Source organism: Pithys albifrons, chromosome 7 (assembly GCF_047495875.1).
Source record: "Pithys albifrons albifrons isolate INPA30051 chromosome 7, PitAlb_v1, whole genome shotgun sequence".
Lineage (NCBI taxonomy): Eukaryota > Metazoa > Chordata > Aves > Passeriformes > Thamnophilidae > Pithys > Pithys albifrons.
In genome coordinates, this window is record NC_092464.1 from 782,439 (window position 1) to 807,834 (window position 25,396).

General features: G+C 57.9%; 1 protein-coding gene across 1 annotated transcript in view; it reads right to left on the reverse strand.

The window, feature by feature from the left end:
• The window catches only part of SCAP (SREBF chaperone), a 55,624-nt gene that overhangs the window by 7,147 nt on the left and 23,081 nt on the right, over window positions 1–25,396 (reverse strand). Inside the window, exons 5-17 of the mRNA XM_071560325.1 lie at window positions 23,727–23,947; window positions 20,920–21,025; window positions 18,857–19,029; window positions 10,486–10,612; window positions 8,760–8,872; window positions 8,004–8,098; window positions 7,084–7,182; window positions 6,431–6,637; window positions 4,727–5,130; window positions 3,572–3,757; window positions 2,532–2,727; window positions 2,123–2,238; window positions 317–881 (exon numbers count right to left, since the gene is read on the reverse strand). Of these exons, the coding sequence (XP_071416426.1) occupies window positions 317–881; window positions 2,123–2,238; window positions 2,532–2,727; window positions 3,572–3,757; window positions 4,727–5,130; window positions 6,431–6,637; window positions 7,084–7,182; window positions 8,004–8,098; window positions 8,760–8,872; window positions 10,486–10,612; window positions 18,857–19,029; window positions 20,920–21,025; window positions 23,727–23,947 (2,608 nt within the window). The remainder of the gene's footprint in view (window positions 1–316; window positions 882–2,122; window positions 2,239–2,531; window positions 2,728–3,571; window positions 3,758–4,726; window positions 5,131–6,430; window positions 6,638–7,083; window positions 7,183–8,003; window positions 8,099–8,759; window positions 8,873–10,485; window positions 10,613–18,856; window positions 19,030–20,919; window positions 21,026–23,726; window positions 23,948–25,396) is intronic.

Consider the following 25,396-nt stretch of genomic DNA (forward strand, 5'->3'; position numbering starts at 1 on the left):
GAAGGGCACCACACCCCGAGGGGACTGGGGGCTGGCTCAGCTCCCTGTGGTGTGTCCCCAGGGCTATGCCACCTCCAGCTTCCTCTGGTACTCCAGCCCTGCTCCTTCCCTGCACCTTCCCATGATTGTCCCTGTGCCTGCTCTTCCCCTGCACTGTCCTTCACTGTCCCTGCCCTGTGACTGTCTCTGCTCCTCCCCTGCACCTTCCCGTCTTTCACTGTCCCTGCTCCTCCCCTGGACCTTCCTGTCACTGTCCCTGCACTTCCCCGTGACTGTCCCGGCTCCACCTCCCCGTCCCTCCCGCCCCGCTCCTCACCTCCAGTCTCCCGTTGCTGCGGCCGGCCACGATCAGGTTCCCCTGCAGGTCCAGGCTCCAGACGGAGCTCTCCATGTCGCCTCCCCATGCCGGGAGGGGGGAGGATTTCTCGCAGCCGGCGCAGGGCTCGTCGCCCCCGCCGCGGTCCCCGAGGCTGCGCCGGCGGCCGCCGCACCCGCCGTCGTCGGAGCCGCATCCCGGGGAGCGGCCGCCGCAGAGCCCGGCGGGGCCGAGCGGGGCCGGCAGCCCCGGGAAGGTCGCGTTCCTGCAGCCGGAGCTGCCGTGCTCCTCGTACACCTTCCCCACCAGGCTGCTGAAGTCGTAGCCCGTGTCCCGGTGCCGCAGCCGCGGCTCCGACTCGGCCACTTTCACCCGCTCCGAGAAGTTGGTGTCGATGAGCGACGTGAGGTCGGGCTGGTCGCAGAACAGCGGGGGCTGCGCCGGGCACAGCAGCCTCTTCAGCTGGTGACCGTTCTCCAAGGAGTCCTCCAGCCCGCCCTTCCCCTCCGGGCTCTGATCCCACCCGTCCTGGTAGTCGAAGATGCCGCTGCTGTCCCTCCGCAGCCTGGAACGGGCACAGAGGTCAGTCCCATCCACCGCGGGGGCTCCCTCGGCACAGGGACATGAGGAGGGGACAGAGCTGCTCCCTCAGCACAGGGACATGAGGAGGGGACAGAGCTGCTCCCTCGGCACAGGGACATGAGGAGGGGACAGAGATACAAGGATGGAGCAGAGGGTCCAAGCATGGGGCAGAGCTGCTCCTTCAGGAGAGGGATCCAAGGATGGGGCAGAGGGGCTCCCTCAGCACAGGGATCCCAGGATGGGGCAGAGGGATCCACGGATGGGACAGAGGGATCCACGGATGGGACAGAGGGGCTCCCTCAGCAGAGGGATCCCAGCATGGGGCAGAGCTGTCCCCTCAGCACAGGGACCCCAGGATGAGGCAGAGGGATCCACGGATAGGACAGAGGGATCCACGGATGGGGCAGAGCTGCCCCCTCAGCACAGGGATCCCAGCATGGGGCAGAGCTGTCCCCTCAGCACAGGGATCCCAGCGTGGGGCAGAGCTGTCCCCTCAGCACAGGGATCCACGGATGGGGCAGAGCTGTCCCCTCAGCACAGGGATCCCAGCGTGGGGCAGAGCTGCCCCCTCAGCACAGGGATCCCAGCGTGGGGCAGAGCTGTCCCCTCAGCACAGCGACCCAAGGATGGGGTCCATGCATGGGGCAGAGCTGCCCCCTCAGCACAGGGATCCCAGCGTGGGGCAGAGCTGCCCCTCAGCACAGGGATCCCAGCGTGGGGCAGAGCTGTCCCCTCAGCACAGGGATCCATGGATGGGGCAGAGCTGCCCCCTCAGCACAGGGATCCCAGCGTGGGGCAGAGCTGTCCCCTCAGCACAGGGATCCATGGATGGGGCAGAGCTGTCCCCTCAGCACAGGGATCCCAGCGTGGGGCAGAGCTGCCCCCTCAGCACAGGGATCCATGGATGGGGCAGAGCTGTCCCCTCAGCACAGGGATCCCAGCGTGGGGCAGAGCTGCCCCCTCAGCACAGGGATCCATGGATGGGGCAGAGCTGTCCCCTCAGCACAGGGATCCCAGCGTGGGGCAGAGCTGTCCCCTCAGCACAGGGATCCATGGATGGGGCAGAGCTGCCCCCTCAGCACAGCAACCCAAGGATGGGGTCCATGGATGGGGCAGAGCTGTCCCCTCAGCACAGGGATCCCAGCATGGGGCAGAGCTGTCCCCTCAGCACAGGGATCCCAGCGTGGGGCAGAGCTGCCCCCTCAGCAGGCTCTGTGCTCCTACCTGGGTTTGGGGATGACGGTCAGGCAGTCGCCCGTCTGCGCGTCCCACACGCGGATCTGCCCCACCAGGCAGCAGCTGACCAGCAGCATCCCGTCACTGGCCAGGCACTCGATGTCCTGGCAAAGAGGGAAGGAAGGACAAATGGCTGAGAGTGGCTCTGGATCCTGACCACAGCCCTGTGTGCCTGAGGAGCTGCAGAGGTGACTGAGTTTATGTCCAGACTGGCTGGCTTAGGACGGAGGGACGGGAGGACACGGACATCCCTGGTGTGCCCAAGGCCAGGCTGAACCAGGCAGGGACAGGAGTGCCAAAAGCTCAGAGCAAGTCCAGGAGGAGGTGGGGAAGTGCTGCAGGAATTTCATGCCACAATATCCTTTCACAGACCTGTTTCTGTGTCAATGTGACGTACCATGAGGTGGCCCCTGAGGACCAGGGGCACGATCTCGGTCTCAGGGGGGGAGTATCCGTAGTCGTCGCAGGGCAGGTCCCCCCTCCTCCTCCGGCCGTGCCCGTTCTGCCCGTAGTTCTTGGGGCAGAACACCCGGTACAGGCAGAAGAGCAGCAGCACCAGGATGATGCCTGAGGCCAGACCCAGAGCAGCCACCCTGGGGACACACAGACACCAGGACAAGGTGAGAGAAAAGAGAGGAAAGATCCAATTTTAAGTCCGAGGACAGATTTGAAAAATCCTGCACCAGGACTACACCTGAGCTGGTCTGAATGTCTCAGCTGAGACAGATTTTCAACAAGTTACAGAGATTTGCTAGAAATTAAAGGGGTTTTAAATGGGAACATGACACTTTCAGCAAGATTTTGAGCCTTTTCAGTAAGGAAAGCAGAGAGCAACTAAGACTAAGAAAACACTGGATGCAGCCCGGGATAATTCAAAGTGTGCCCAGCACCTGCAGCCTGAGGCAGGGAGCTGAGCCATCCTCTCTGGAGGGAGGAAGCTCCTTGCACCACAGTTTGATCTAACACCCAATACAATAAATCATTATCAAATGTTATCCAGGTGGTGGCTGCCCCATCACTGGGAGTGTTCAAGGCCAGGCTGGACAGGGCTTGGAGCACCCTGGGACAGTGGGAAGTGTCCCTGCCCATGGCAGGGGTGGCACTGGATGGGCTTTGAGGTCCCTTCCCACACAAACCATTGTGGGATTCTATGAAATCAGGACATTTATACCCAAATTGATCTCCTGTCCCTGTTACCCAGTGCCAGACCCTGTACTGCAACATCAGCACCAGCAGCCTGGAGGCACAGCCCGTTCCTGCCCTCAGCTGATGGGAAACTGCCAGGAGAGGTGACTGTGACTGCACCAGTGTCCCACCATCCCAGGCTTTGGCACTGAAGCTTCACGGGTTATATTTTGGTCTCCCAGCAGGAGAACCAGCCCAGCCCAGCCCCGGAGTGCCCCGAGCTGGGGAGGGTCAGCGACAAGGCCACGTTACTTATACAGGGTGACATCCTGGTGGCCCTGGGGCCTGGCCGTGTGCTCGGGCTGGGCCCCGGTGTCGCCGGTCCCTCTGCCCAGGAAGGGCTGGTAGCGCGAGGCCTCCTGCGGGTGCCGAACCTCCAGGGCCTCCTGGGGCTGCAGGTACAGCGTGACAGGGATGGCGGGCAGGATGCTGATGTACCTGGGGGGGAGAGGGAGAACAGCTCAGAACAGACACAGGGCCACAGAATCCTGCGGGATGACCAGGCAGCCAGGGCAGGCCTCGGGGGCTTTCAGTCAGGAACTCCTGGTGTTCTAAACTAAAGATCTCCTTGGAAATATTGTTCCCTAAAGGTATTTCCCAGCCCTTAACACTTCAAAGAGCCAACAGCGCAATGAACTCCTGATGAGATCAAATGGATTCCATGGATTTAAGTAGGGATACAATGACCTGGTGGTTTCCTGTGCTGCAGAGCAGATCTCACCACGAAGGTTCTTCAGCTCAGATCTCTTCCTCACATGTACCAGTCCCATCACTTACAGGTGATCAGATTATGGAATAACAGGATCACTGAGACTGGAAAAGCCTCTGAGGTCACTGAGCCCAATCATTGCCCAGCACTGCCAAGGCCAGCACTGACCACGTCCCCAAGTGCCACATCCACAGGGCTTTTAAATCCCTCTGGGGATGGAGACTCCACCTCTGCCCTGGACAGTTCCAAGGCTTTTCCATGAAGAAATTCCTTCTAACAAGCTAAACCTCCCCTGGCCCAGCCTGAGGCTGTTTCCTCTGCTCCTGTCCCTGTGCCCTGGAGCAGAGCCCGACCCCCCCCTCCGGGTCCCCCCTCCTGGCAGGGATTGCAGAGCCAGAAGGTCCCCCCTGAGCCTCCTTTTATTGTTTTACAAAATTTAAAACTCCAGGCCTAGGAAGGCCCCAAGCACTTAAAGCACCCAAAAGCATGGAGAGAAACAACCCTGATCCCCACAGAACAGCCCTGTGGAGTTTGGGAGCTCTGCCCACCCAGGACCTGCCCATAGCCCCTCCCAAACACACCTGGAGTGAGCTCGGTGGAACCAGGAGGATGAAGGATGAAGGATGAGGATGAAGGACAGAGGGAAGAGCAACCCTTGGGATCAATCCCCAGTGCCCGTGGCATTGCAGCCCACTTGCCTCTTGGCCAGGGTGATGTTGTAGTAGCTGAAGAGGGCTGGCCAGTGCCTGAAGGAAAGCTTCCTCCAGATCTCCTCATCCTCGGCTCCCCAGGTCACCTCAGCCTCGGTGCCCAGCTCGCCCTGCCCGTTCCCCTTGCCCTCTGCCCCCTGGGCCCAGGGGGGCTGCCGGGGCTGCGGCTCCCGCGGCTGCGTCTGGTTCTCGGGCAGCTGCCCCGGCTCCGACGGGAACACCGACAGGTCGAGCTGGGGGTCCCCGGCGGGCAGGACCCCCCCTGGCACGGGCATGGGGGGCAGACCCGCCTCCCCCAGGGGGCTCTGCTCGGTGACCTGGGACGTGAGGAAGGTGCGGAGCCCGGCAGGGTCCGTGTACACCAGGATTCCGATCCAGATCACCGTGCCAGCCTGGTGGGACGGGCAGAGACAGTCCCTCAGTGCCACCCCCTGTCCCCTGTGTGCTGACCCACAGACCCCAGGGCTGACCCACAGCACCCAGAGCTGACCCGCTGACCCACAGACCCCAGGGCTGACCCACAGCCCCCCAGAGCTGACCCACAGCCCCCAGAGCTGACCCACAGCCCCCCAGAGCTGACCCACAGACCCCAGCGCTGACCCACAGACCCCAGCGCTGACCTACAGCACCCAGAGCTGACCCACAGCCCCCCAGAGCTGACCCACAGCCCCCCAGAGCTGACCCACAGAACCCAGAGCTGACCCTCACCCTCCCAGAGCTGACCCACAGCCCCTCATAGCAGATCCACAGCTGACCCACAGCCCCCCAGAGCTGACCCAGAGCACCCCAGAGCTGACCCACTGCACCCCAGAGCTGACCCACAGCCCCCCAGAGCTGACCCACCGCACCCCAGAGCTGACCCACTGCACCCCAGCCACAGGGACACCCACAACACCCCACTTGCTCCAGCACTGATCCTCCCAGGAACAGGGGAATATGGAATCCTGGCAGGGGCAGGGGGGATACGGGATCCTGTGTGGGGCCATACCATGATGTGCTGGGGACAGGGCTGGCAGGGGGCAGGGACACAGGGGACAGGGACGCAGTGGGGATACAGGGCCATACCATGATGAGCCGCTGGGGACAGGGATGCAGGGGACAGGGACGCAGTGGGGATACAGGGCCATACCATGATGAGCCGCTGGGGACAGGGCTGGCAGGGGACAGGGACGCAGGGGACAGGGACTCTGGGGACAGGGACACTGGGGACAGGGACGCTGGGGACAGGGACGCTGGGGACAGGGACGCTGGGGACAGGGACGCAGTGGGGATACAGGGCCATACCATGATGAGCCACTGGGGACAGGGCTGGCAGGGGACAGGGACACAGGGGACAGGGACACAGGGGACAGGGACACAGGGGACAGGGACGCAGTGGGGATACAGGGCCATACCACGATGAGCCGCTGGGGACAGGGACGCAGGGGACAGGGACGCAGGGGACAGGGACGCAGTGGGGATACAGGGCCATACCACGATGAGCCGCTGGGGACAGGGACGCAGGGGACAGGGACGCAGGGGACAGGGACGCAGGGGACAGGGACGCAGGGCCATACTATGATGAGCCGCTGGGGACAGGGACGCAGGGGACAGGGACGCAGGGGACAGGGACGCAGGGCCATACTATGATGAGCCGCTGGGGACAGGGACGCAGGGGACAGGGACACAGGGGACAGGGACGCAGGGCCATACCATGATGAGCCGCTGTGCCAGGCGGGTGCGGGCGAAGAAGTAGATGACGCGGAGGCGCTTGGGCAGGCGCAGGTTGCGCAGGGACGAGGGCTGGAGCGTGATGGTGTGAGCGCCGGCGGGGCGCGCGGCCGGGGCACGGGCACGGCACGGAGCCTTCCCCGGAGCCAGGCACGACTCGGCGGGGGCACGGCGGTTCAGGTCGGCCAGCTGGGTGGGACAGACAGACAGACAGACAGAGGGGACACGTGTGAGCAGGAGGGCTGGCACAACTTGGCGGGCACGCGCCGGTTCAGGTCGGCCAGCTGGGTGGGACAGACAGACAGACAGAGGGGACACGTGTGAGCAGGAGGGCTGGCACACGCCTGTTCAGGTCTGCCAGCTGGGACAGACGGACAGACAGACAGACAGACAGAGGGGACACGTGTGAGCAGGAGGGCTGGCACAACTTGGCGGGCACGCGCCGGTTCAGGTCGGCCAGCTGGCTGGGACAGACAGACAGACAGAGGGGACACAAGTGATCTTAAAGGTCTTTTCCAACCTTAACGATTCTATGTTTCTTTTCCCTTTAGAGAGTGCAGCCCCCTGGCTGTGCTCCCCTCAGCCCCCAGCCCAGCAGGGAGGCCAGGCCAGGCCAGCCCCGTGTCCCTGCCCACCTCCATGCGGCGGATGTCGATGGACAGCACCGTGGTGAAGAAGAACATCTGCAGGAAGAAGTCGGACACCAGGCCAACCACAGCAAAGAGGCAGAACTCCTGTGGATGGAGACATGGAGCAGCTCCAATTCCAGCCCTGGAATAGGGGGACTCAGCAAACCCTTGCCCAGAGCCCAGGCCTGGGTGTTTCACTGACAAAACCCGTTATCCACCTTGGTAATGGCTGAGGGTTTGGGGCTGGAAAAGGCCATGTGAGAATGCAACAGTGTTTTATTCAGATTCCCATTCTTTGCTCTTTTCAGCCACAAACTGTGTGTGCCTCAGGACCATCCATGGCCACATGGGCCAGGAGAACAGGGCAGGGGGACAGGGGGACAGGGGAAACAGGAAACAGGGACAGGGGAATGGGAAACAGGGGACAGGGGAACGGGAAACAGGGGACAGGGGACCGGGAAACAGGGACAGGGGAATGGGAAACAGGGGACAGGGGAATGGGAAACAAGGGAACAGGAAACAGGGATGGGGAACAGGAAACAGGGGACAGTGGAATGGGAAACAGGGGACAGGGGAACGGGAAACAGGGACAGGGGAACAGGGCACTGCCAGAACAGGGCAGGGGGAATGGAGAACAGGAAACAGGGACAAGGGCACAAGAAACAGAGACAGGAGAACAGGGCACTGCCAGGAGAACAGGGCAGTGGGAATGGAGAACAGGAACCAGGAACAGGGGAACAGGACACTTACTGCCAGAACAGGGCAGTGGCAATGGAGAACAGGATACTGGGAGAGGATGTGGCACTTGGGGACATGGCCAGTGGTGGCCTTGGCAGTGCTGGGGAATGGTTGGACTCAGTGATCTCTGAGGCTTTTCCAGACCATGCCATGGCTCTGTGCCCAGGCCTCTGCCCAGCCACACTCACCTGGATGGCCGGGACCAGGGTGAAGTACCCGATGAGGATGATGCCGAGCTCCGTCGCCATGTTCTTCATGATGGACCAGCTCTCGTTGCTCAGCCCTGCAGGAAGAGGCAAGGGCAGGTCAAAGGAGCCTCTGCTCTGGTGCCAGACACAGCACAGCAAAGGGAACTGCATTTCCCTTCTTCAGAACTACAGACAACAGGCAAAAAAGGCCCTTCCAGGGTAAATTCCAAAGTGCAGAGGCCCACTGAGGTTTTGGGGCCTGTTTTCCATCTGGGGTACAAACCACTTGTGTTTTCAGAACTAGGCAGACTTTTCTGGGCATCACTCCTGAATCTCTCCTCCCTGATGGAGTTTGCAAACTTCATTTATCCATCCTTTGAGTACTCAGGTCCTTACTGAGGCACTGAGTGTTTGGAGAATGGGAAAGATAACTTTGCCACAACTGAGGAGAACTTTGTGCCACCTGTGGACTGGACTCAGGATACCCCTGACATGAGGACAAGGTGCTCAATACCTACACCAGGAGATCCAGCTCCCCCTTACCAATCACCTCTTACACTTACTTAGCCACGTTTCAGCCAACAACCCCAAAAGGCAGTGCCCACAGTGACAGGGTTATATTAGTCCTTGAAATTAAAATCAGGACAGAAAGAGGAACAATTCCCCTTCCACAGAGCAGAATGAGACCATTCCCCTCTCCCAGTCCTTGGGATTCCCCAGTTTTCCCTCCCTGGAGTCTCCCAGAGCAGGACCCACCTTGGGCAATGCGGAGCTTCACTTCCAGGTCCACGGGCGTGGAGACAACAGATTTGGTGAGGACCAGAACGTTCTCCAGGCCAATCACCACCACCAGGTAGGGGAAGATCTCCCTGCAGGGAAGAGAAGCAGAGCTGGGGAGGAGATCCAGGGTGGAAAGGAAGGGAAAGGCAGCAAACACACAGCCTGGAGCCAGGGGAGGAGGCACCACCCAGGGCCAATCCCTTCTCTCAAGGCCACTCTGTGTCATCTGCTTTGGACAGAGATCTTTGCAAAGCTGCAGGAATTTCTGGAAAATGCCTGTTATGGGGCACCACTACATTGGTGTTGGTACTTCCCAGGGTGGGACAGAGCCCTTCCCTCTGCAGGGAACCACTGCACACCTGGTACAACAAGGTGTAAATAGAGAGGGACCTGAACACTGTAACGGACCTGGGGGTCAGCAGGGAGGGGAGTGGGGAGCATGTCCCACCTCCCACAGGGACCACCTGACTAACCACAGCTCAGCACCACACCAGACACAGCTTTCCAACTGAATTCCCAGGAAAGGAGCAGGGGCAGGGCCTGGCTCAGACACCCCATGGGCCAAAGCTCCAGCCCAGGTGGCTCCTGAGTGATCCCAGTCCTGGCAGTGAAGGAGACTTGTGAGGGGACTTCTCAGCTGGGAGGACACAGCTGAAGGTGGTGGAGCTCTGCTCCCCAGGAACAACCCAAACTGTGCATGTGCTTTGTGCAAAAATAACCTAAACCCTGCCAGGTACAGCCAGGAAAACACCCTGCAATGGTGTTTTATCCCTTTGGGATAAGTGTGCCCAGAAAAGACCGCCCAGGGTCGCCCCCAGGAAATCTTTCAACTTCCTCTCCCCACTAAATTTTGTTCTTTCTTTTGAGCTGCTCAGCCTGGATCCAAGAGAAGCTGTTCTGGGACAGAACTTTGGAGACAGTAAATCTCCTCATTGCCCTCCAGCCAAAGGTAAGCAAAACCCCTAAGGCTTCCCTGTGGGAGTGGTGGGTTTGAAGGGATCCAAGGAGAATCTATGTGTGCAACATCCCTGGCACATCCCTGACAGCCCAGACAGGTGACCAGCAGGGGTTGGGGACAGCACCTCCTGCTCCCTGCCTTTACCTGCCCTGACCTCCCCACACGGTGTCTGTGTTGGCCCCTGGGCTCCAACACCTGGACCCAGATGTTGTCAGCAGCCTGTTCCTCACAGCCCAGACAGGGAAAACACCTGCCTGGAACTGCTCCTTGCTCAGCAACTTCATCCCAAGGGATTCCTTGACTAACACAGGCTGGAACAGCAAGAGCTCACTGGAAGCAGGATTACCAGAAAGCCCCAAAACCAAACTCCACACACCCTTCTCCAGGTATCCCAAACACGTGTCAGCTCTAAGAATTCTACAACACTTTGGTCCCTTCCCCTGCTGTCCAGCTGCGCAGGCAGAGAATCCCAGAATGGTTTGGCAGGATCCTTCAGGATCATCCAGTCCACCCCCTGCCATGGGCAGGGACACCTCCCACCAGCCCAGGTTGCTCCAAGCCCCGTCCAACCTGGCCTGGGACACTCCCAGGGCTGGGGCAGCCCCAGCTGTGCCAGGGCCTGCCCACCCTCCCAGCCAGGGATTCCCTCCCAGTGTCCCAGAGCAGTGTCAGTACCACAGGAGCACTGACAGGCTGGTTTCAGACCACCCCAGCTCCGTCCCCCCGGCCCGGGGCAGGACGTACCCTCCGTTGAGTGTGGGGGTGAGGCCGAAGAGGGTGCAGAGCCCCACGGACATGAGCAGGGAGCTGAGCACCGTCACCACCGCCGCCAGCGCCAGGCCCCACTTGGACTTCACCATGTCGATCTTCCCTGGAAAACAGGGCCCGGATCAGCAGGGAACAGCCACGGGCACAACCACAATCGGAGAGGGATCCTCGTTCTGGCTGAGCTCAGGGGGTCACTGAGCTCCCACAGCACACAGGGGAGGGGAGGTGTTGTAGTTTGGGATTATTATGTAAATTCTCTCCCCTGCCACTTAACTGCCCAGGCCAGCGGTTGACAAAAGAAGTAGTTAACTGTGATCGCTGGGGTGGGGGCAGGTTTGTCTCTTTAGGGTTTTTTTTGGATATTCTCCTCAGTCTTGGCTCGGCGGAACGGGGGAGTGGGGGCTCCAAGGAGGCAGGCTGCCCTGCTGGTTACTGCTGGGGTTTTCCCTGGCTGTCTTGCCGCTGCCTACTTCGGATTACTTTTTCCTGCCGTGCTGCTACCTGCCTTGGATTTGCTGCTGGTCGCTCGTGCCTTTTCTGCTTCTTGGACGGGGAACACAGGGGGAAGAGACTGAGTCCATCTGAAAGCCCACTGCTCGTCTGTTTCGCTGGAGAGGGACTGAAACTCACTCTGCAGCCAGCGGGCTGTGACAAGGACACTTAAGTATAACCTTTTCTCCCGGAGGAAAACCTGCTGGGTTTTGTTGTTGTTTTTTTTTCCTCTTATGGTGTTGGGGAAGTGGGTTGCACTAGTCTGTTTACATATATATATATATAGCAGTTATCCTTCTTGTATTAAAATTCCTTTTCTTAAATTTGATAAAGAGTGGTGTGATTATTGAGGAGGAGGCCCCTCCCCTGCTTGTGGGTAAAACATTTTGGTTTTTCCCCTCAAACCGAGACATTTCTTGGCGCCCAACGTGGGGCTTGTAAACAAAGAAGGATAACTGCTATTTTGTGGCACCATGTGGGTCTTGAGTTAGAGTTCATCAGGACCATCCTGTATAATATATTGGCTTTTTGTTGGTACAAATTCATGCCAAAAGGAGCGGCAGGTTTAAGTCTTATCAACAAATCAATGAGCAAAACTCAAATAGCCGCAATTATTATTGAGTTCTTACTCTGGATTTATGGTGCCATGAATTCGATGCCTTTGGATGTCATGTGGGTGGTGCTCTCCAGGCTGTTTTCCTGCCGCAACCTAAGCTGCTACCTCTGGGGATTCAGTGATAATAGTACGGACCCTTGGGAAGGAACAAAGGGGAATCTCTTCTCCCAACCCTTTGTCCATTCCCCATTCAAGTCTGCTACAACAGCTTTTGAGATGTTTAAATTCTCCCTGGATGCCAGAGATATCTTGCTCTTTATGGTTTTTCTGCAGGGTTGTATCCCTGCAGCTTACAGAATGTTTGAAGGTAGGGCCAGGGTTTTTCCAGAATGCATTCAGAAACCTAGCCCAGTGAAGGGGGAAAAGCGAGAGAATAAAACCCCTGATGCCACAGTGAAGGGAGAAAAGGATGAGGCTAAACCAGGAGGACAGGCCAAGCCTATGGAAGTTGCCCCTATTCAGAAAAGGAAATATAAGACCAAATTAGACCATCCAGCAGACGATGAGGGGGCTGCTGCACCTCCACAGCAAGCAGACCCAGAGCCTGAGATTATCACTGAGTCATTGTCATTTGATAATCTCCGTAGTTTGCGGAAAGACATTGCTCGACACCCGGGTGAGCCCATCCTGACTTGGTTGATCCGAGTTTGGGACCTTATGGGTGAAACCTTACAACTGGATGGTGCTGAAGCCAGGTTTTTGGGGGCTCTGGCCCAGGACGTGGCTATTGAACAGGTGTTCGTGAGGGAATCAAAGCCCCTTTCACTCTGGGCACGACTTCTAACGAGTATAAGAGAGAAGTTTGTTTATAGAGAAATCCTGCAGGAACATCATATTAGGAAGACTTGGAAGACGATGGAAGAAGGAATTTTACGTCTGAGGGAGATGGCAATGATGGACGTGCTTTTTGGAAGAGGTGGGCAAGCCAATAATGACCCTGACAAGGTCAGATGCACACCACATATGTGGTGGGACCTTTCACGCTCGGGGCCAGCTGAATACACCGATTTTCCTGGCATCCATGTATAGGGAAGAGAACCATGAAACAGTGGGCGCAGTAGCAAATAAGCTCCGGATATATGAAAGCATGACCCACAGCCCAATGCAGGCCCGTATTTCTGCTGTAGAGACATTGGTTGAGAGTCTCAAGATGCTGCCTGCAGAGGTAAAAGCGATCAGAGAGGAAATTAGGGAAAGTCTCCAAGTGGCACCAGTGCGAATGAGAACCTCTGAAGTCAGAGCCAGACGCCCCCCAGCTAGAGGAAGTGGACAGACCTCACGAACTGAGATGTGGTACTTCCTGGCCAAACATGGAGAAGACATGGGACGGTGGGATGGGAAACCCACCCGTGCCCTTGCAGCCCGAGTACAAGAACTGAAGGAGAATGGAAGAAGGTCAGTGAGAGTAAGTGCAGTCCCAGTTTCCCACGGGCAAGAATCTGACCCACAGGAGGGCACCTCCCAGGTGTACTCATCGAGAAAAGGTTCTGACCGCTATGACCAGGATCAGTGTTAGAGGGGCCCTGCCTCTAGCCAGGTAGAGGCACGGGACAACCGTGTCTATTGGACTGTGTGGATTCGATGGCCTGGTACATCAGACCCACAAAAGTATAAGGCTTTGGTTGATACTGGCGCTCAATGCACATTAATGCCATCAGGACATGTGGGCTCAGAAACTATTTCTATTTCTGGGGTGACAGGGGGATCTCAAGAGTTGACTGTGCTAGAAGCTGAAGTGAGCTTGACAGGGAGAGATTGGCAGAAACATCCCATTGTTACTGGTCCAGCCGCCCCATGTATCCTGGGCATTGACTACCTCAGGAATGGATATTTTAAGGACCCAAAGGGGCATAGATGGGCTTTTGGAATAGCCACTGTACAGACAGAAGGGATTGAACAATTGAACTCATTGCCAGGTCTCTCAGAAAGTCCTTCTGCTGTTGGACTGTTGAAAGTTGAGGAACAGCAAGTGCCAATTGCCACCACGACAGTGCACCGTCGGCAATACCGAACGAACCGTGATGCTGTGATCCCCATCCATAAGATGATCCGTGAACTGGAGAGCCAAGGGGTGGTCAGCAAAACCCACTCACCCTTCAACAGCCCCATCTGGCCTGTGCATAAGTCTGATGGAGAATGGAGATTGACTGTGGACTATCGTGGCTTGAATGAAGTTACCCCACCGCTGAGTGCCGCTGTGCCGGACATGCTGGAGCTCCAGTATGAACTGGAGTCCAGGGCAGCAAAGTGGTATGCCACTATTGACATTGCTAATGCGTTCTTCTCCATTCCTCTGGCACCAGAGTGCAGGCCACAGTTTGCTTTCACCTGGAGGGGCGTGCAGTACACCTGGAACCGACTACCCCAGGGGTGGAAACACAGTCCCACCATCTGTCATGGACTGATCCAGACTGCACTGGAGAAGGGTGAGGCTCCAGAACACCTGCAATACATTGATGACATCATTGTGTGGGGGGACACAGCAGAAGAGGTTTTTCAGAAAGGAGAGAAAATCATCCAGATCCTTTTGGGAGCTGGCTTTGCCATCAAACGGAGTAAGGTTAAGGGACCAGCCCAAGAGATCCAGTTCCTGGGAGTGAAGTGGCAGGATGGACGCCGTCAGATTCCAACAGAAGTCATCAATAAGATCACAGCAATGTCTCCACCTACCAGCAAAAAGGAAACACAAGCCTTCCTGGGTGCCATAGGGTTCTGGAGGATGCATATCCCAGCATACAGTCAGATCGTAAGCCCTCTCTACTTGGTAACCCGTAAGAAGAATGATTTCCACTGGGGCCCTGAGCAGCAACAAGCCTTTGACCAGATCAAGCATGAGATTGCTCAGGCTGTAGCCCTTGGACCAGTCAGGACAGGACCAGACGTACAGAACATGCTCTACTCCGCCGCCGGGAATAATGGCCTGTCTTGGAGCCTTTGGCAGAAGGTGCCTGGTGAGACTCGAGGCCGACCACTTGGATTCTGGAGCCGAGGCTACAGAGGATCTGAAGCCAACTATACCCCCACAGAGAAAGAGATCCTAGCCGCCTATGAAGGAGTCCAAGCCGCCTCAGAGGTGATTGGCACAGAAGCACAGCTGTTTCTGGCACCTCGACTACCAGTGCTGAAGTGGATGTTGTCAGGACAGGCTGCCTCTACACATCACGCCACTGATGCTACCTGGAGCAAGTGGATTGCCCTGATTACGCAGCGCGCCCGTATAGGAAAATCAAATCGCCCTGGGATCCTGGAAATCATCACAAACTGGCCTGAAGGTGAAAATTTTGGTCTAGCAGATGAAGAGGAAGAGCAGGTGACACGTGCGGAAGAAGCTCCACCATACAATCAATTGCCAAAAGAGGAAATACGCTACGCCCTCTTCACCGATGGCTCCTGTCGCATTGTAGGGACTAATCGCAAATGGAAAGCAGCTGTATGGAGTCCCACACGACAAGTTGCAGAAGCTACTGAAGGAGAAGGTGGGTCGAGTCAGTTTGCAGAGCTTAAAGCCGTGCAGTTGGCCCTGGACATTGCTGAACGAGAGAAATGGCCAAAGCTTTACCTCTACACCGACTCATGGATGGTGGCCAATGCTCTCTGGGGATGGTTAGACCGATGGAAGAAAACCAATTGGAAACGCAGAGGGAAACCCATCTGGGCTGCCGATATATGGCAAGATATTGCCACCCGAGTAGAGAAGCTGATTGTGAGAGTCCGCCACGTAGACGCACACGTGCCCAAAAATCGGGCCAATGAGGAACATCTCAACAACCAACAGGCAGACCGAGCTGCGCAAGTGAAAGTATCACAGACAGACCTGGACTGGCAGCACAAGGGAGAGCTGTTCTTGGCTCGATGGGCCCATGATGCCTCGGGCCATCAGGGCAGAGATGCCACTTATAAATGGGCACGAGACCGAGGGGTGGATTTAACCATGGACATTATCTCTCAGGTTATCCACGACTGTGAGACATGTGCTGCCATTAAGCAGGCTAAGAGAGTGAAGCCCCTGTGGTATGGTGGACGCTGGGATAAGTATAAGTACGGGGAGGCCTGGCAGGTTGACTACATCACACTGCCACAGACCCGCCAAGGCAAGCGCTATGTGCTCACCATGGTGGAAGCAACCACAGGGTGGCTGGAGACACACCCAGTGCCTCACGCCACTGCTCGGAACACCATCCTAGGCCTGGAAAAACAAGTGCTGTGGCGACATGGCACCCCAGAACGAATTGAGTCAGATAATGGAACTCATTTCAAAAACAGCTTAGTTGCTACCTGGGCGAGAGAACATGGCATTGAGTGGGTGTATCATATCCCCTACCATGCACCAGCTGCCGGGAAAGTTGAGCGGTGTAATGGACTGTTGAAAACCACTTTGAAGGCGTTGGGTGGAGGGACTTTCAAACACTGGGATCAACACTTAGCAAAGGCTACATGGCTAGTCAACACTAGAGGCTCTGTCAATCGAGCCGGCCCTGCCCAATCAGAACCCCTTCACACTGTAGATGGAGACAAAGTCCCTGTAATACACCTGAGAGGTATGCTAGGGAAAACAGTCTGGATCAACCCTGCCTCAGGCAAAGGCAAACCCATTCGTGGGGTTGTCTTTGCTCAAGGATCTGGTTCCACCTGGTGGGTGATGCAGGAAGATGGAGAGACACGATGTGTACCTCAAGGGGAACTTATCTCTGGGTAAACGACTCATATTACTGTATTTGTAAACACTTAATTATTTGAAAGAAAATTTAAGTTTAATGTAGAGTATCGGCATGGAAGAGAATTTAGGGGTGGATAATGTTGTAGTTTGGGATTATTATGTAAATTCTCTCCCCTGCCACTTAACTGCCCAGGCCAGCGGTTGACAAAAGAAGTAGTTAACTGTGATCGCTGGGGTGGGGGCAGGTTTGTCTCTTTAGGTTTTTTTTTGGATATTCTCCTCAGTCTTGGCTCGGCGGAACGGGGGAGTGGGGGCTCCAAGGAGGCAGGCTGCCCTGCTGGTTACTGCTGGGGTTTTCCCTGGCTGTCTTGCCGCTGCCTACTTCGGATTACTTTTTCCTGCCGTGCTGCTGCCTGCCTTGGATTTGCTGCTGGTCGCTCGTGCCTTTTCTGCTTCTTGGACGGGGAACACAGGGGGAAGAGACTGAGTCCATCTGAAAGCCCACTGCTCGTCTGTTTCGCTGGAGAGGGACTGAAACTCACTCTGCAGCCAGCGGGCTGTGACAAGGACACTTAAGTATAACCTTTTCTCCCGGAGGAAAACCTGCTGGGTTTTGTTGTTGTTTTTTTTTCCTCTTATGGTGTTGGGGAAGTGGGTTGCACTAGTCTGTTTACATATATATATATATAGCAGTTATCCTTCTTGTATTAAAATTCCTTTTCTTAAATTTGATAAAGAGTGGTGTGATTATTGAGGAGGAGGCCCCTCCCCTGCTTGTGGGTAAAACATTTTGGTTTTTCCCCTCAAACCGAGACCTGGAGTGCTGTCCCAGAGCCCCCCGGAGCATCCCAGGGCACGGCTGGGACACAGGACAGGGCTGGGACACGGGACAGGACTGGGACACGGGACAGGGCAGGGACACGGGACAGGACTGGGACACGGGACAGGGCAGGGACACGGGACAGGGCTGGGACACGGGACAGGGCTGGGACACGGGACAGGACTGGGACACGGGACAGGGCAGGGACACGGGACAGGGCAGGGACACGGGACGGTGATGGGACACGGGACAGGGCTGGGACACGGGACAGGGCTGGGACACGGGACAGTGATGGGTCACGGGACAAGGCTGGGACACGGGACAGGGCTGGGACACGGGACAGGGCTGGGACACGGGACACGGCTGGGACACGGGACACGGCTGGGACACGGGACGGTGATGGGACACAGGACAGTGATGGGACACAGGACAGTGATGGGACACAGGACACGGCTGGGACACGGGACAGTGATGGGACACGGGACACGGCTGGGACACGGGACACGGCTGGGACACAGGACAGTGATGGGAATAGGACAGTGATGGGACACAGGACATGGCTGGGACACGGGACAGTGATGGGACACGGGACAGGGCTGGGACACGGGACACGGCTGGGACACGGGACACGGCTGGGACACGGGACGGTGATGGGACACGGGACGGTGATGGGACACAGGACAGTGATGGGACACAGGACAGTGATGGGACACGGGACACGGCTGGGACACGGGACAGTGATGGGACACGGGACACGGCTGGGACACGGGACACGGCTGGGACACAGGACAGTGATGGGAATAGGACAGTGATGGGACACAGGACATGGCTGGGACACGGGACAGTGATGGGACACGGGACACGGCTGGGACACGGGACACGGCTGGGACATGGGACACGGCTGGGACACGGGACACGGCTTGGACACGGGACAGTGATGGGACACGGGACACGGCTGGGACACGGGACACGGCTGGGACACGGGACACGGCTGGGACACGGCTGGGACACGGGACAGGGCTGGGACACGGGACAGGGCTGGGACACGGGAGAGTGATGGGACACGGGACAGGGCTGGGACACGGGACACGGCTGGGACACGGGAGAGTGATGGGACACGGGACAGGGCTGGGACACGGGACAGTGATGGGACACGGGACAGGGCTGGGACACGGGACAGGGGCTGGGACACGGGACAGGGGCTGGGACACGGGACAGCTCCAGCCACTCCCAACACAGAACTGAGCTGTGACAAAAGGAACTGAAATGTGGGCAGAGAGGTCTGAACTCCCCAGCTCAGAATATGGGTCTGATCTGACAATGGATGGAACAAACTGGGAAAAACCTCATTCCTGTGGCATTTAAAGCTGTCTAAGCCAGGAAACACCTCAGAGGGTATCACGGAATCATGGAATGGGTTGGGTTGGAAGGGACTCTAAGGATTATCTTGTACCAAGCCCCTGCCTTGGGCAGGGACACCTTCCACTATCCCAGTTTGCTCCAAGCCCTGTCCAGCCTGGCCTTGGTCACTCCCAGGGATGGGCAGGTGCATCACAAGGAATAACCTCACACTGGCCAAGGGGACAACTCAGCAGAAGTCACATAAAAAGGACAACTAATCCTCTCCTTGACAGTTCTGGGTATAATCCCAACCCCCCTTTCCTGTTGGAACAGGCAGAAATTGCAGTGCTGTGGACAGGAATGTCCTGTGAGGGCCCTGCCCCCCAGTCCCCCACACCCAGCCTGAGCTGCCCCAACCTACGGGTGGAGAAGTAGATGTAGGCAAAGAGGATGATGTAGGTGGTGACGAGCGGGATGAGCTCCGCGATGCCGATCTCCTCCTTGAAGTGCACGTGGACCACACTGTCCCCCCGCAGGGAGCAGTTGGGGCTGGGGTGCAGCAGCTTCAGGCGGGAGCGCAGGCTGCCCAGGAACCTGGGGGCACAGCACGGGCATCCTGAGCCCTGCCCCACACTGCCCTACAGTGCCCCACAGTGCCCCACAGTGCCCCAAACACTGCCCAAACACTGCCCCAAACACTGCCCCAAACACTGCCCCACAGTGCCCCAAACACTGCCCTACAGTGCCCCACACTGCCCCAAACACTGCCCCAGACACTGCCCTACAGTGCCCCACAGTGCCCCACAGTGCCCCAAACACTGCCCAAACACTGCCCCACAGTGCCCCAAACACTGCCCAAACACTGCCCCAAACACTGCCCTACAGTGCCCCACACTGCCCCAAACACTGCCCTACAGTGCCCCACACTGCCCCACAGTGCCCCAAACACTGCCCTACAGTGCCCCACACTGCCCCAAACACTGCCCCAAACACTGCCCTACAGTGCCCCACACTGCCCTACAGTGCCCCACAGTGCCCCAAACACTGCCCAAACACTGCCCCACAGTGCCCCAAACACTGCCCCAAACACTGCCCCACAGTGCCCCAAACACTGCCCAAACACTGCCCTACAGTGCCCCAAACACTGCCCTACAGTGCCCCACACTGCCCCAAACACTGCCCCAAACACTGCCCTAAACACTGCCCTACAGTGCCCCACACTGCCCTACAGTGCCCCACACTGCCCCAAACACTGCCCCAAACACTGCCCAAACACTGCCCCACACTGCCCTACAGTGCCCCACACTGCCCCAAACACTGCCCCAAACACTGCCCCAAACACTGCCCTACAGTGCCCCACAGTGCCCCAAACACTGCCCTACAGTGCCCCACACACTGCCCCAAACACTGCCCCAAACACTGCCCTACAGTGCCCCACACTGCCCCAAACACTGCCCCAAACACTGCCCCAAACACTGCCCCACACTGCCCTACAGTGCCCCACACTGCCCCAAACACTGCCCCAAACACTGCCCCACAGTGCCCCAAACACTGCCCAAACACTGCCCTACAGTGCCCCACACTGCCCCAAACACTGCCCCAAACACTGCCCCAAACACTGCCCTACAGTGCCCCACACTGCCCCAAACACTGCCCTACAGTGCCCCACACACTGCCCCACACACTGCCCTACAGTGCCCCACACACTGCCCCACAGTGCCCCACACACTGCCCCACACTGCCCACACACCCGGCAGCTCAGCAGGAAGCAGCCCCACAGGGACACCTGCACTAACAGGGCCTGGCTCTCCCCAGCCTCACTCCCCAGCCTGTCCCTGGGTGGCCCAGCCCTCCCAGCCCTCCCTGCCAATCTGCTGTTCAGTCTCCACATCTGTTCCAAGCAAAGGCTCATCAACCAGGCTCTGGGCCCAGGGGAAGAGAACACGCCACAGTCTCAAACACCCCCAGAATTTCCAGAGAATCACAGAGCTTTGTGTAGAAATGGCTGGGAGAGTTGCCACACGACAGCCTTGGGGGCTGAGGGCTCTTGCAGAGCAAGTTTGGACTCCTGTGCTGTCAATTCCATCCCAGGAATCCCTTGGGGAATTCTGTGCAGCACTGAGGCCTCAGATCCACTCAGTCCATGATGGCTTTGCCAAAGGGCTTTCACCAGGGGAACCAGTGCTTACTGGGAAGCAAACCAGTCTGTGTACAGGGAACTGGGTCAAAACAGTCCCACTGGGCCCTGGATGCCACAGGAACTCCCACTGGCATCTCTGGATATTATAAATAATACTTTTATAGAGGAACTGAGAAGTGATTGTATGTTATTTCCTTAAAACACAGTGAAGTTTTGTCTCCAAAGCAGCACTTCCAAAAGACCCAAACTACTCTAAAAACGGAGGTGAAAGGAAAACCCGCCAAAGCCCAGTGAAGCAAACAGCCCATTCTCCCAGAGCAGCACAGGGGATGCTGCTGCCTCACCTGGAGTCGTAGCGCTGCAGCCCCAGGGTGATGGTGTAGGACACCACACGCCGCCGGTTGGACAGGGACACGCCACTGTACCTGCCTGGGAGCCCGAACAGCAGGTCTGCAGGGACAGAGGGACAGCAGGGACAGCCCATCAGGGCAGGGACAGCAGGGACAGCCCATCAGGGCAGGGACAGCAAGGACACCCCACTGTACCTGCCTGGGAGCCCGAACAGCAGGTCTGCAGGGACAGAGGGACAGCAGGGACAGCCCATCAGGGCAGGGACAGCCCATCAGGACAGGGACACGCCACTGTACCTGCCTGGGAGCCCAAACAGCAGGGCTCCAGGGACAGAGGGACAGGCCATCAGGGCAGGGACAGCAGGGACAGCCCATCAGGGCAGGGACAGCAGGGACACCCCACTGTACCTGCCTGGGAGCCCGAACAGCAGGTCTGCAGGGACAGAGGCACAGCAGGGACAGCCCATCAGGGCAGGGACAGAGGGACAGCCCATCAGGGCAGGGACAGCAGGGACAGCCCATCAGGGCAGGGACAGCAGGGACAGGCCATCAGGACAGGGACAGCAGGGACAGCCCATCAGGGCAGGGACAGCCCATCAGGGCAGGGACAGCAGGGACAGCCCATCAGGACAGGGACAGCAAGGACACCCCACTGTACCTGCCTGGGAGCCCGAACAGCAGGTCTGCAGGGACAGAGGGACAGCCCATCAGGGCAGGGACAGAAGGACAGCCCATCAGGGCAGGGACAGAGGGACAGGCCATCAGGGCAGGGACAGCAGGGACAGCCCATCAGGGCAGGGACACCCAGTGCTCCTCGTGGGGAACAGCAGTGAGAACCACTGCGCTGATGGAAGCACTTCCCGGCCAACACCTGACCCAGGGAGTGGAGATGGAGCACCACAAATGTCATGTCAGCACCACTGAGGCCCCACCTCCAGTGCTGGGGGCAGGCAGTTCTGGGACCCTCAGGACAAGGCACTGAGGGGTTGGAGGTGCCCAGAGCAGGGAATGGAGCTGGGAAGGGGCTGGAGCAGCAGGAGGGGCTGAGGGAGCTGGGGGGGCTCAGCTGGAGAAAAGGAGGCTCAGGGGGGACCTTCTGGCTCTGCAATCCCTGCCAGGAGGGGGAGCTGGGACAGGGGGTCGGGAACAGGGACAGGGAACAGGGACAGGGACAGGGAACAGGGACAGGGAACAGGGACAGGGAACAGGGACAGGGACAGGGAACAGGGACAGGGAACAGGGAACAGGGACAGGGAACAGGGACAGGGAACAGGGACAGGGACAGGAGAGAGGGAACAGGGACAGGGAACAGGGACAGGAGCAGAGGGCACGGCCTCAGACTGGGCCAGGGCAGGGACAGGTGGCATAGTGGGGAAATTCCTCCTGGGAAGGGCTGTCCAGCCCTGGCACAGCTGCCCAGGGCAGGGGTGGATCCCCATCCCTGGAGGGATTTCACAGCCCTGTGGATGTGGCACTTGGGGACATGGTCAGTGGTGGCCTTGGCAGTGCTGGGGGACAGATGGACTCAATAATCTAAGGGGGTATTTCCAACCCCAGTAAGTTTGATTCCGTGATTCTCCCTCTTTCTCATTTCCAAATGAGCTCCACGTGCTCCAACCACAGCGAGCTCACGCTCAGGATGCTCAAAAATAACCATTAAAGCAAAATTACTTTGGGGTTACAATCCCTTTTCAGACACGTCACATTATACATTTTACACCTCCTGAGGAGTACAAAGTTCCTTGAAAACCAAAGGATTAAAACAGTATTTAAAACAGCATCTCCTCTGGCATTGTGGAACCACTAATGATCCCACACGTGGTCAGAGGGGTATTTTTTAATTAAGAGAGAAAAATCCACCTCTGATCTCCATTGTCAGCCCGGGCTGTGTGCAGGGAACCAGCAGTGAAGGCCCCAGGGAACAGGATAAATGTTCCTTTATCCCTGACAATAGGGTGTGTGATGGGGGAAAAGCCAGGCTGGGCATGTGTGGAGGGAGAGGAACAAAACACCTGCTATTTTTACCTGCAGAAAGGAGCCTGACTGAGTGAATTATTCATTTTCCACAGTCTGAGCTCAAATATAGATCCAAAATAAGAGCTGTCACAGATTGGGCAGCTCCATTTCAGCTGCTGAGAGTGACAAAATGCCACCCAAATTGGTACTTCCAGCAACCCAAATGTTGGAAATCACAGAATGGATTGGGTTGGAAAAGATCTCCAAGATCAGCAAGTCCAACCCTTGATCCAACCCCACTGTGATCACCCCGACTTGATCCAACCACGACTTGATCCAACCCCACTGTGATCACCAGCCCAGGGCACAGAGTGCCCTGGGCTGGTGATCACAGTGGGGTTGGATCAAGACATGGTGGATTCTCACTCAGTGCCACATCCATAGAATGGATTGGGTTGGAAAAGCCCTCCCAGATCATCAAGTCCAACCCTTGGTCCAACTCCAGTCCCTTTACCAGATCATGGCACTCAGTGCCACGGCCAAGCTCAGCTGAAAACCCTCCAGGGATGGGGAATCCACCCCCTCTCTGGGCAGCCCATTCCAATCCCTGAGCACTCTCTCTGCAAAGAATTTCTTCTGATCTCCAACTTCAATTTCCCCTGGCAGAGCTTGAGCCCATCGTGCCCCCTTGTCCTATTGCTGAGTGCCTGGGAGAAGAGACCAACCCCCACCTGGCCACAACTTCCCTTCAGGGGGTTACAGACAGTGCTGAGGTCAGTGAGGACGGAATAACGATGGAATCTGCAGGTGACTCTGATGGCTCCTCTGGCACTGCAGCCCCTCACCTTTGAGAGTGGCCGAGGTCTGCAGGGTCTTTGGCTCATGCTGGTGGATGGTTTTGAAGATGTCGGGGTCGGCGTTGAAGCGCTCGCGGTCGTTCTGCCAGAAGTTGCCCGGGGACAGCAGGAGGCAGCCGTGCTCGGGCAGCAGGTCCCGCAGGCGCCGCAGCCCGGGCAGCAGCTCCGTCACCTGCAGGCACAGCTCCTCCAGGCTCCGGGCCCCGGCACTGCAAGGAAGCACAGGGCAGTGGGGCCCTCTGTCACTGCGGGCACAGCAACTCCAGCTCTGTCACTGCGGGCACAGCAACTCCAGCTCTGTCACTGCAGGCACAGCTCAGTCCTGTCACTGCAGGCACAGCAACTCCAGCTCTGTCACTGCAGGCACGGCAGCCCTGTCACTGCAGGCACAGCTCAGCTCTGTCACTGCGGGCACAGCAACTCCAGCTCTGTCACTGCAGGCACAGCTCAGTCCTGTCACTGCAGGCACAGCAACTCCAGCTCTGTCACTGCAGGCACAGCAACTCCAGCTCTGTCACTGCAGGCACGGCAGCCCTGTCACTGCAGGCACAGCCCTGTCACTGCAGGCACAGCAGCTCTGTCACTGCAGGCACAGCAGCTCTGTCACTGCAGGCACAGCAGCTCTGTCACTGCAGGCACAGCAGCTCTGTCACTGCAGGCACAGCTCTGTCACTGCAGGCACAGCCCTGTCACTGCAGGCACAGCAGCTCTGTCACTGCAGGCACAGCAGCTCTGTCACTGCAGGCACAGCTCTGTCACTGCAGGCACAGCCCTGTCACTGCAGGCACAGCCCTGTCACTGCAGGCACAGCCCTGTCACTGCAAGCCCAGCTCAGCCCTGTCACTGCAAGCCCAGCTCAGCCCTGTCACTGCAAGCCCAGCTCAGCCCTGTCACTGCAAGCCCAGCTCCTCCAGGCTCCTGGCCCCAGCACTGCATGGCAATCACAGAGCAGTGGGACCCAATGGCCCTCTGTGTGTTTGACTCTGCCCCAGGAAAGGCAAAGCTGCTGAGATGGACACTGCAGGGACCTTCATCACTCTGTCACTGCTCTTCCTCCTACAGCTGAGGAGGAGCCTCAGGCTCTGCCCAGGGTCTCCCTGGAACTGTGCACAGGCTCCAGAGTCCATCCTCCCTCCTCTGGTGCTGCCAGCCCACCAGCTCTCACTGCTCACCCCTCCTCAGCAACACCATTTCCACTTCCACATCCAAGACACCTTCCCTCAACAGAGAAATTGCCTCCCTCACTCCTTCTTCCAAGCCCTCACACCCCTCTCCGTGCTCTCTCCACACGGTGAATTGGATGTTTTACAGGAATGCTGCTCAGTCTCCCTGAGGTGGATCCTTTGAGGCACAGAGTGCTCTGAAGTGTACCCAGGACTCAGTGCCTCGCTGGGGGCTGTGACTTCCCAACTCCCCTGCTTTGTGTGAACCTCAGAGCTTCAGAACTCCACAGAGCTGTAACTGGTATGAACTGGGACCTGTGTTTGCTCCCAGACTTCCTCTACTTCAGTGACAGAACCCTCATCAAACACTGATTCAAGCAAGACTCAGCTTGGGTTTACATGAGGTCCTGGTGTGAAGGGTCAGTGACAGAACCAGCAGTTGGACAGGGAGGAGCTGCTGCTCCAGAAGAGACACTTCCCTCCCTGGGACACAGA